The sequence below is a fragment of the Dendrobates tinctorius genome, unplaced genomic scaffold (genome assembly GCF_039654945.1).
Source record: "Dendrobates tinctorius isolate UK_male_01 unplaced genomic scaffold, ASM3965494v1 ptg000165l, whole genome shotgun sequence".
NCBI lineage: Eukaryota > Metazoa > Chordata > Amphibia > Anura > Dendrobatidae > Dendrobates > Dendrobates tinctorius.
The window spans coordinates 28,377,968-28,390,342 of NW_027361832.1; the positions used below are offsets into that span (position 1 = coordinate 28,377,968).

A 12,375-nucleotide genomic window follows, 5' to 3' on the forward strand; every position below is an offset into this window, starting at 1 on the left:
AGGTTCGTTAAAGGGTCGATATTGACTTATAGGATTGTGATGCTCGACGACTTGGGAATTATACAGTATTGTATTGTGATTGCTTTAGGTTTGCTTTTTTAAGTTTGTCCAGTCTGTCTCCCTGTAGTCCGCCTATGTTGCAGGTGTTCTCTCTCTTCTTCCTCTTCTTGTTCAATTTTCTTTCAGTCTCCATTGTCTCATGTTCATCCTCCATACATTCCTGGCTAAAAAATCACCTTTTCACCGGCTGTTACTGTGTGTATAATACAAGGATTCAGCCGGGGACAAAACCTCTCCTGGAATCTTCTTACTTTCTTCTGATGCAGCCGAGTTGACATTATCTGACAAAATGCCTGGTGTGAGTACTGGCTCAAAACAGAAATCATTAGAAACACTGTCAAGAGCCGCACACTGGCAGCCCAGGCATGGAGTCAGAAAAAGGATTGCTACATCCAGTAAGTGGCACTAGAGTTCAAGTCCTCTTCCTCTCTTAAAGGGTTTGTCCATTACTAGGACAACCCCATACTGATCTAAATGGTTGGCCCTGATAAAATGAAAAAGCCTATACTCAACTCTCATGCCGGCACCGTTCCTGCTGTGCTGGCACATAAAGGAGTAATGGTGACTAAACCCCCACTAGTGACATAATGAAGGAATGGTGACTACATCCCCACTAGTGACATAATGAAGGAATGGTGACTACATCCCCACTAGTGACATAATGAAGGAATGGTGACTACACCCCCACTAGTGACATAATGAAGGAATGGTGACTACACCCCCACTAGTGACATAATGAAGGAATGGTGACTACACCCCCACCAGTGACATAAGAAAGAATGGTGACTACACCCCCATCAGTGACAAAGGAGGAATGGTGACTACACCCCCCACCAGTGACAAAAAGGAGGAATGGTGATTACACCCCCACCCACCCCCACCAGTGACATAAAGAAGGAATGGTGACTACACCCCCCACCAGTGACATAAAGGAGTAATGGTGACTACACCCCCCACCAGTGACATAAAGGAGTAATGGTGACTACACTCCCATCAGTGACCTAAAGGAGGAATGGTGACTACACCCCCACCCCACCAGTGACAAAAAGAACAAATGGTGACTACACCCCCAACAGTGACATAAAAAAGGAATGGTGACTACACCCCCACCAGTGACCTAAAGAAGGAATGGTGACTACACTCCCATCAGTGACCTAAAGGAGGAATGGTGACTACACCCCCACCCCACCAGTGACAAAAAGAAGGAATGGTGGCTACACCCCCCACCAGTGATGTAAAGAAGGAATGGTGACTACACCCCCACCAGTGACGTAAAGAAGGAATGGTGACTACACCCCCCACCAGTGACGTAAAGAAGGAATGGTGACTACACCCCCCACCAGTGGCATAAAGAAAAAATGGTGACTACACCCCCACCAGTGACAAAAAGGAGAAATGGTGACTATACCCCCACCAGTGACATAAAGAAGGAATGGTGACTACACCCCCCGACCAGTGACCTAAAGGAGGAATGGTGATTACACCCCCAACCAACCCCCACCAGTGACAAAGAAGGAATGGTGACTACACCCCCCACCAGTGACATAATGAAGGAATGGTGACTACACTCCCATCAGTGACCTAAAGGAGGAATGGTGACTACACCCCCACCCCACCAGTGGCAAAAAGAGGAATGGTGACTACACCCCCAACAGTGACAAAAAAGTGGAATGGTGACTACACCCCCACCAGTGACAAAAAAGAGGAATGGTGACTACACCCCCACCAGTGACAAAAAAGAGGAATGGTGACTACACCCCCACCAGTGACATAAAGAAGGAATGGTGACTACACCCCCACCAGTGACATAAGAAGGAATGGTGACTACACCCCCACCAGTGACATGAGGAATGGTGACTACACCCCCATCAGTGACATAAAGAAGGAATGGTGACTACACCCCCCACTAGTGACATAAAGAAGGAATGGTGACTACACCCCCCACTAGTGACATAAAGAAGGAATGGTGACTACACCCCCACCAGTGACATAAAGAAGGAATGGTGACTACACCCCCACCAGTGACATAAACAGGAATGGTGACTACACCCCCATTAGTGACAAAGAAGGAATGGTGACTATACCCCCACCAGTGACAAAAAGGAGGAATGGTGACTACACCCCCACCCACCCCCACCAGTGACGTAAAGAAGGAATGGTGACTACACCCCCCACCAGTGACATAAAGAAGGAATGGTGACTACACCCCCACCATTGACATAAAGGAGGAATGGTGACTACACCCCCATCAGTGACCTAAAGGAGGAATGGTGACTACACCCCCACCCCACCAGTGAAAAAAAGAAGGAATGGTGACTACACCCCCACCAGAGACATAAAGAAGGAATGGTGACTACACCCCCACCAGTGACAAAAAAGAGGAATGGTGACTACACCCCCCACCAGTGGCATAAAGAAAAAATGGTGACTACACCCCCACCAGTGACAAAAAGGAGAAATGGTGACTACACCCCAACCAGTGACATAAAGAAGGAATGGTGACTACACCCCCCGACCAGTGACATAAAGGAGGAATGGTGACTACACCCCACACCAGTGACATAAAGGAGGAATGGTGACTACACCCCCATCAGTGACCTAAAGGAGGAATGGTGACTACACCCCCACCCCACCAGTGAAAAAAAGAAGGAATGGTGACTACACCCCCACCAGTGACAAAAAAGAGGAATGGTAACTACACCCCCCACCAGTGACATAAAGAAGGAATGGTGACTACACCCCCACCAGTGACAAAAAAGAGGAATGGTGACTACACCCCCCACCAGTGGCATAAAGAAAAAATGGTGACTATACCCCCACCAGTGACATAAAGAAGGAATGGTGACTACACCCCCCGACCAGTGACCTAAAGGAGGAATGGTGACTACACCCCACACCAGTGACATAAAGGAGGAATGGTGACTACACCCCCATCAGTGACATAAAGAAGGAATGGTAACTACACCCCCATCAGTGACCTAAAGGAGGAATGGTGACTACACGCCCACCAGTGACAAAAAAGAGGAATGGTGACTACACCCCCACTAGTGACATAAAGAAGGAATGGTAACTACACCCCCACAATCAGTCAGATAAATGAGGAATGATGACTACACCCCCGCAATCAGTGACATAAAGGAGGAATGGTGACTACACCCCCGCAATCAGTGACATAAAGGAGGAATGGTGACTACACCCCCACCAGTGACAAAAAAGAGGAATGGTGACTACACCCCCACTAGTGACATAAAGAAGGAATGGTGACTACACCCCCGCAATCAGTGACATAAAGGAGGAATGGTGACTACACCACCGCAATCAGTGACATAAAGGAGGAATGGTGACTACACCCCCGCAATCAGTGACATAAAGGAGGAATGGTGACTACACCCCCACAATCAGTGACATAAAGGAGGAATGGTGACTACACCCCCGCAATCAGTGACATAAAGGAGGAATGGTGACTACACCCCCACAATCAGTGACATAAAGGAGGAATGGTGACTACACCCCCGCAATCAGTGACATAAAGGAGGAATGATGACTATACCCCCACTAGTGACATAAAGAAGGAATGGTAACTACACCCCCGCAATCAGTGACATAAAGGAGGAATGGTGACTACACCCCCCACCAGTGACATAAAGGAGGAATGGTGACTACACCCCCGCAATCAGTGACATAAAGGAGGAATGGTGACTACACCCCCGCAATCAGTGACATAAAGGAGGAATGATGATTACACCCCCCAACCAGTGACATGAAGGAGCAGATTCTCAGCTGTCCCCCTGGCTGCTGCTGGTCACCAGTAAGGACTGTGATTAATGGACCACCTGATGGTCAGGGGTCTTGTCACATCCATATAGGGCGCTCCTGCAGGACTCCTGCACTTGGGAGTAGTGAGATAATTGTAAGGATGGAAACTGCCATCTAATAGCCACAATTTGGTAGGCAGCAGCCACACAGAATGGAAGTGCAGCAGATGTGGATTTGCAAATGGAAAATTCGCTGCGGATTATGTGCACAAATCTCATCCGCATGCCGAGTATATCAAAATCTGCAATTTCTGGACGCATCCTAAGGTAGTGCTAAGAATATCAATATTTTTACAGTATTTAAAGGGATGGTCCAGGATTAGAGAGAGCATCCGCACCTATCACAAAACAGCGCCACATCTGTGTGCTGGTGGTGTGCAGTATTACTGCTCTGGACAATTCACTACACTGAAGCTGAACTGTAATACCGCACACAACCTGTAGAAAGAAGCGGCGCTGTTTTTGGCAGAAAGCAAAGAAGTTTTTCTAACTTTCACCCCCTATAAGATATGACAACACACAAGATCTTAAAGGGGTAGTGCGCCTATGTCAGACTTCTTCTAGCATGTAGCACTTCATAAAATAAGCCCCATTCCACTGTGACATGGACTTGTCTGCTCAGCATGGCTCCATCCACTCGTCTTCATTGCCTACTGCAGTCGCTTCACCTGAGCCACCTTGCTGATGGGCTCCACTGCGCTTACAGTGTCCTATTATAGCCTATGGATGTAATATAATGGACTATCAGGCTGCGCAGGTAAATAGGGCGGCATTCCCACCCCTGGCATATTGTGCCAAGCAAGCAGCAGAAGGTCTGATCCATTCGGATCTTTTGTGGTCTGCCTGTGGTGGTCTCCTCGGTAGCTGCAGTGGCACATGGCGGTCTTCAGCCATATAACCAGTGTGGCAGCCAAAGTCACCGTGTGGCCCCAGATGTAGTCTTTGTACAGGTACCGCCTGGGTGCTGGGACAGTGGTACAGTACATACACCACAGGGGTACATGCCATGCCACTGGGCGTGCAGCGGGGCATAGTGTGGGGGCGCAGATGAGGCGACCTTGGGTGCAAAATTGGAAAAGATTAAAAAAAAAAAACTACTAAGTTTTTGTTTTCATTACATTTTGAGCCCTATGAAGTGGTGTCACTCTGGAGACAGCGCGGAGCCCGTCCTCAAGATTGTTCTGTATTGAATGGTACTGGCGTAACCTGACCAGAATACAGTGGGGTCCGCTGCTAGAGCCGGGGGTCCGACAGGCCACAGAATTCAGTGCAGGCAGAGCGATGACGTCACTGTGCCCGCTGAGAGTTGGGAGGATTCTGTCAGTATAAACCCTTTATATTGTGGGGAATGGCACAAAGCGGTATTATTACTGTTAGGCCGGGGTCACACTAAGCGTATGGAAAATCGGGCCAAGTCTCCCTGCCGAGAGCCGCGCAAGTGTTCTCCGTATGGTGAGCTGTGTGCAATGATCGCGCACCTATGTATCCGTATGGCTTTACATTTCTCACTGATTTTCCCCATTGAAATAAATGGCTCAATGGGCTGAAATGAGGAAAGTGCGCGTGTATTTGTCACAAGCTACACGGATGGTCCGTGTGGTGTCCGAGCTTTCCTCGCACCCATAGGCTTACACTGGAGAGTCAGCACGCTGCGATTCACTCACACGTATAATACGCCTGAGAAAAAAATCCACTGCCCCAGAGATCACACAGCACTCATCCATATTCTACAGTAGTGTGACCCCGGCCTAAAGTGGGCACTCGGGGGGCATCATTATCACAGGGTGGGGCCGAGCCCCTGAGACTGGGAGCCCCTAAGGCCCTGGGTATAGGAACAATCATCCTGCACACGTATGATCAGAGGCTGGCACACAGAAACTGGCACACGGCAGAGATTGGTACGGCTGGCGGAGACTGGCACAGAAACTGGCACACAGAAGAGACTGGTACGGCTGGCGGAGACTGGCACAGAAACTGGCACAACTGGCACACAGAAGAGACTGGTACGGCTGGCGGAGACTGGCACACGGCGGAGGTTGGCACACGGCAGAGACTGGCACAGAAACTGGCACACGGCAGAGGCTGGTACACGGCAGAGACTGGCACACGGCAGAGACTGGTACACGGCAGAGACTGGCACACGTGACACGGCAGAGACTGGCACACGGCAGAGGCTGGTACACGGCAGAGACTGGCACACGGCAGAGACTGGTACACGGCAGAGACTGGCACACGTGACACGGCAGAGACTGGCACACGGCAGAGGCTGGCACACGGCAGAGACTGGCACACGTGACACGGCAGAGACTGGCACACGGCAGAGGCTGGCACACAGAAACTGGCACATGGCAGAGATTGGTACGGCTGGCGGAGACTGGCACAGAAACTGGCACACAGAAGAGACTGGTACGGCTGGCGGAGACTGGCACAGAAACTGGCACACAGAAGAGACTGGTACGGCTGGCAGAGACTGGCACACAGCAGAGACTGGCACACGGCGGAGGTTGGCACACGGCAGAGACTGGTACACAACAGAGACTGGCACACGGCAGAGGCTGGCACACGGCACAGGCTGGTACACAGCAGAGACTGGCACACGGGAGAGACTGGTACACAGGAGAGACTGGCACACGGCAGAGACTGGCACACGGCAGAGACTGGCACACGGCAGAGATTGGAACGGCTGGCGGAGACTGGCACAGAAACTGGCACACAGAAGAGACTGGTACGGCTCGCGGAGACTGGCACACAGCAGAGACTGGCACACGGCGGAGGTTGGCACACGGGAGAGACTGGCACACGGGAGAGACTGGCACACGTGACACAGCAGAGACTGGCACACGGCAGAGGCTGGCACACGGGAGAGACTGGCACACGGGAGAGACTGGCACACGGGAGAGACTGGCACACGGGAGAGACTGGCACACGGCACAGGCTGGCACACGGCACAGGCTGGCACACGGCACAGGCTGGCACACGGCACAGGCTGGCACACGGGAGAGACTGGCACACGGCACAGGCTGGCACACGGCACAGGCTGGCACACGGGAGAGACTGGCACACGGCAGAGACTGGCACACGGGAGAGACTGGCACACGGGAGAGACTGGCACACGGCAGAGGCTGGTACGGCTGGCACACAGAGACTGGCACTATGTACCCATTCCCCACGGTCACCGTCAGCTGTAGCGCAGCCCCGGGCAGCAGCAGTCAGTGCCGCCTGTGCCGGTATCCGCCAGTGACAGCTCTGATCCGCGGCGCAGGCCGCTGCTGCTTCTTCTGGGATTACGGAGCATCCTCGGCCGGGGCCATCTGTGCCGCCAGGGGCAGAGCTCCCGGATTACCCCCGACCCGTTGCCGTGAGACTGAGGTGACCCTTCCTCCGCCCGGGGTGACCTTTCCTCCGCCGCTGACAGCTCGAGACCCCCGGAGCCCCTCCTTACCTTCCACATCCTCCATGGTGCCTCCCCTAGATGTGTCGCTCCGCCGCACTCTCCGGCTACCACGGTAACCGAGGCACGCCCGGCTCCCCGGGAACTAGGACGATAATTGGCTGAAAGCGGCCGTGTCACCAAGCAGCGAGCTCACAACAGTGGGCGTGTCTGATCGGGAGAAGACGTCAGAAGTCTGGAGAAAGGGGCGTGATCTAACTGATGGGGCGTGTTCACATAATCTAACCTACATGCACGTGAACAATGCTGCACTGCGTGTCGGCCGTGCGGGGAGCGGAGTTTGAGGAGCTGGGCGTCTTCCAATCACAGCCTGAGGGGGCGTGTGTGAAGCCTGGAGTGATCCGTACATGTGTACCTGTCAGATGGCTGTCAGTGAGTGTGTGAAGAGCCGGGCCCCGCGCTGTGATCCCGATTCCCGGCACTATGCTCATCTGTGTGAGGAGCCGGGGCCCCGCACTGTGATCCCGGCACCGTGTTCATCTGTGTGAGGAGCCGGGGCCCCGCACTGTGATCCCAGCACTATGCTCATCTGTGTGAGGAGCCGGGGCCCCGCGCTGTGATCCCGGCACTATGCTCATCTGTGTGAGGAGCCGGGGCCCCGCGCTGTGATCCCGGCACTATGCTCATCTGTGTGAGGAGCCAGAGACCCGCGCTGTGATCCCAGCACTATGCTCATCTGTGTGAGGAGCCTGGGCCCCGCACTGTGATCCCGGCACTATGCTCATCTGTGTGAGGAGCCGGGGCCCCGCGCTGTGATCCCGGCACTATGCTCATCTGTGTGAGGAGCCGGGGCCCCGCGCTGTGATCCCGGCACTATGCTCATCTGTGTGAGGAGCCAGAGCCCCGCGCTGTGATCCCGGCACTATGCTCATCTGTGTGAGGAGCCTGGGCCCCGCGCTGTGATCCCGGAACTATGCTCATCTGTGTGAGGAGCCAGAGCCCCGCGCTGTGATCCCAGCACTATGCTCATCTGTGTGAGGAGCCTGGGCCCCGCACTGTGATCCCGGCACTGTGCTCATCTGTGTGAGGAGCCTGGGCCCCGCACTGTGATCCCGGCACTATGCTCATCTGTGTGAGGAGCCGGGGCCCCGCGCTGTGATCCCGGCACTATGCTCATCTGTGTGAGGAGCCAGAGCCCCGCGCTGTGATCCCGGCACTATGCTCATCTGTGTGAGGAGCCGGGGCCCCGCCCTGTGATCCCGGCACTATGCTCATCTGTGTGAGGAGCCAGAGCCCCGCGCTGTGATCCCAGCACTATGCTCATCTGTGTGAGGAGCCTGGGCCCCGCACTGTGATCCCGGCACTATGCTCATCTGTGTGAGGAGCCGGGGCCCCGCGCTGTGATCCCGGCACTATGCTCATCTGTGTGAGGAGCCGGGGCCCCGCGCTGTGATCCCGGCACTATGCTCATCTGTGTGAGGAGCCAGGGCCCCGCGCTGTGATCCCGGCACTATGCTCATCTGCGTGAGGAGCCTGGGCCCCGCGCTGTGATCCCGGAACTATGCTCATCTGTGTGAGGAGCCAGAGCCCCGCGCTGTGATCCCAGCACTATGCTCATCTGTGTGAGGAGCCTGGGCCCCGCACTGTGATCCCGGCACTGTGCTCATCTGTGTGAGGAGCCTGGGCCCCGCACTGTGATCCCGGCACTATGCTCATCTGTGTGAGGAGCCGGGGCCCCGCGCTGTGATCCCGGCACTATGCTCATCTGTGTGAGGAGCCGGGGCCCCGCGCTGTGATCCCGGCACTGTGCTCATCTGTGTGAGGAGCCTGGGCCCCGCCCTGTGATCCCGGCACTGTGCTCATCTGTGTGAGGAGCCTGAGCCCTGCACTGTGATCCCGGCACTATACTCATCTGTGTGAGGAGCCTGGGCCCCGCGCTGTGATCCCGGCACTATGCTCATCTGTGTGAGGAGCCAGAGCCCCGCGCTGTGATCCCAGCACTATGCTCATCTGTGTGAGGAGCCTGGGCCCCGCACTGTGATCCCGGCACTGTGCTCATCTGTGTGAGTAGCCTGGGCCCCGCACTGTGATCCCGGCACTGTGCTCATCTGTGTGAGGAGCCTGGGCCCCGCACTGTGATCCCGGCACTATGCTCATCTGTGTGAGGAGCCTGGGCCCCGCGCTGTGATCCCGGCACTATGCTCATCTGTGTGAGGAGCCGGGGCCCCGCGCTGTGATCCCGGCTATATGCTCATCTGTGTGAGGAGCCGGGGCCCCGCGCTGTGATCCCGGCACTGTGCTCATCTGTGTGAGGAGCCTGGGCCCCGCGCTGTGATCCCGGCACTATGCTCATCTGTGTGAGGAGCCTGGGCCCCGCGCTGTGATCATGGCACTATGCTCATCTGTGTGAGGAGCCGAGGCCCCTCACTGTGATCCCAGCACTATGCTCATCTGTGTGAGGAGCCGGGGCCCCGCACTGTGATCCCAGCACTATGCTCATCTGTGTGAGGAGCCTGGGCCCCGCACTGTGATCCCAGCACTATACTCATCTGTGTGAGGAGCCGGGGCCCCGCACTGTGATCCCTGCACTATGCTCATCTGTGTGAGGAGCCTGGGCCCACGCTGTGATCCCAGCACTATGCTCATCTGTGTGAGGAGCCGGGGCCCCGCACTGTGATCCCGGCACTGTGCTCATCTGTGTGAGGAGCCGGGGCCCCGCACTGTGATCCCTGCACTATGCTCATCTGTGTGAGGAGCCTGGGCCCACGCTGTGATCCCAGCACTATGCTCATCTGTGTGAGGAGCCGGGGCCCCGCACTGTGATCCCGGCACTGTGCTCATCTGTGTGAGGAGCCGGGGCCCTGCACTGTGATCCCGGCACTATGCTCATCTGTGTGAGGAGCCGGGACCCCGCACTGAGATCCCGGCACTATGCTCATCTGTGTGAGGAGCCGGGGCCCCGCGCTGTGATCCCTGCACTATGCTCATCTGTGTGAGGAGCCTGGGCCCACGCTGTGATCCCAGCACTATGCTCATCTGTGTGAGGAGCCGGGGCCCCGCACTGTGATCCCGGCACTATGCTCATCTGTGTGAGGAGCCTGAGGCCCGCACTGTGATCCCGGCACTATGCTCATCTGTGTGAGAAGCCGGGGCCCTGCACTGTGATCCCGGCACTGTGCTCATCTGTGTGAGGAGCCGGGGCCCCGCACTGTGATCCCGGCACTATGCTCATCTGTGTGAGGAGCCGGGGCCCCGCACTGTGATCCCTGCACTATGCTCATCTCTGTGAGGAGCCTGGGCCCACGCTGTGATCCCAGCACTATGCTCATCTGTGTGAGGAGCCTGGGCCCCGCACTGTGATCCCGGCACTATGCTCATCTGTGTGAGAAGCCGGGGCCCTGCACTGTGATCCCGGCACTGTGCTCATCTGTGTGAGGAGCCTGGGCCCCGCGCTGTGATCCCGGCACTATGCTCATCTGTGTGAGGAGCCTGGGCCCCGCGCTGTGATCATGGCACTATGCTCATCTGTGTGAGGAGCCGAGGCCCCTCACTGTGATCCCAGCACTATGCTCATCTGTGTGAGGAGCCGGGGCCCCGCACTGTGATCCCAGCACTATGCTCATCTGTGTGAGGAGCCTGGGCCCCGCACTGTGATCCCAGCACTATGCTCATCTGTGTGAGGAGCCGGGGCCCCGCACTGTGATCCCTGCACTATGCTCATCTGTGTGAGGAGCCTGGGCCCACGCTGTGATCCCAGCACTATGCTCATCTGTGTGAGGAGCCGGGGCCCCGCACTGTGATCCCGGCACTGTGCTCATCTGTGTGAGGAGCCGGGACCCCGCACTGTGATCCCTGCACTATGCTCATCTGTGTGAGGAGCCTGGGCCCACGCTGTGATCCCAGCACTATGCTCATCTGTGTGAGGAGCCGGGGCCCCGCACTGTAATCCCGGCACTATGCTCATCTGTGTGAGGAGCCGGGGCCCCGCACTGTGATCCCGGCACTGTGCTCAGCTGTGTGAGGAGCCGGGGCCCTGCACTGTGATCCCTGCACTATGCTCATCTGTGTGAGGAGCCGGGGCCCCGCACTGTGATCCCAGCACTATGCTCATCTGTGTGAGGAGCCGGGGCCCCGCACTGTGATCCCTGCACTATGCTCATCTGTGTGAGGAGCCTGGGCCCACGCTGTGATCCCAGCACTATGCTCATCTGTGTGAGGAGCCGGGGCCCCGCACTGTGATCCCGGCACTGTGCTCATCTGTGTGAGGAGCCGGGGCCCCGCACTGTGATCCCTGCACTATGCTCATCTCTGTGAGGAGCCTGGGCCCACGCTGTGATCCCAGCACTATGCTCATCTGTGTGAGGAGCCTGGGCCCCGCACTGTGATCCCGGCACTATGCTCATCTGTGTGAGGAGCCGGGGCCCTGCACTGTGATCCCGGCACTGTGCTCATCTGTGTGAGGAGCCTGGGCCCCGCGCTGTGATCCCGGCACTATGCTCATCTGTGTGAGGAGCCGGGACCCCGCACTGAGATCCCGGCACTATGCTCATCTGTGTGAGGAGCCGGGGCCCCGCGCTGTGATCCCTGCACTATGCTCATCTGTGTGAGGAGCCTGGGCCCACGCTGTGATCCCAGCACTATGCTCATCTGTGTGAGGAGCCGGGGCCCCACACTGTGATCCCGGCACTATGCTCATCTGTGTGAGGAGCCTGAGGCCCGCACTGTGATCCCGGCACTATGCTCATCTGTGTGAGAAGCCGGGGCCCTGCACTGTGATCCCGGCACTGTGCTCATCTGTGTGAGGAGTCGGGGCCCCGCACTGTGATCCCGGCACTATGCTCATCTGTGTGAGGAGCCGGGGCCTCGCACTGTGATCCCTGCACTATGCTCATCTGTGTGAGGAGCCTGGGCCCACGCTGTGATCCCAGCACTATGCTCATCTGTGTGAGGAGCCTGGGCCCCGCACTGTGATCCCGGCACTATGCTCATCTGTGTGAGAAGCCGGGGCCCTGCACTGTGATCCCGGCACTGTGCTCATCTGTGTGAGGAGCCGGGGCCCCGCACTGTGATCCTGGCACTATGCTCATCTGTGTGAGGAGCCGGGGCCCC

At 56.6% G+C, this 12,375-nt stretch overlaps 1 protein-coding gene across 1 annotated transcript in view; it reads right to left on the reverse strand.

Moving 5' to 3' along the window:
• Positions 1-7,460, reverse strand: part of ZC2HC1A (zinc finger C2HC-type containing 1A) — a 69,595-nt gene extending 62,135 nt beyond the window's left edge. The window contains exon 1 of the mRNA XM_073550614.1: positions 7,318-7,460. Within this exon, the coding sequence (XP_073406715.1) occupies positions 7,318-7,333 (16 nt within the window). The 5' untranslated portion in view covers positions 7,334-7,460. The remainder of the gene's footprint in view (positions 1-7,317) is intronic.
• Between the last annotated feature and the right edge of the window lie 4,915 nt (positions 7,461-12,375).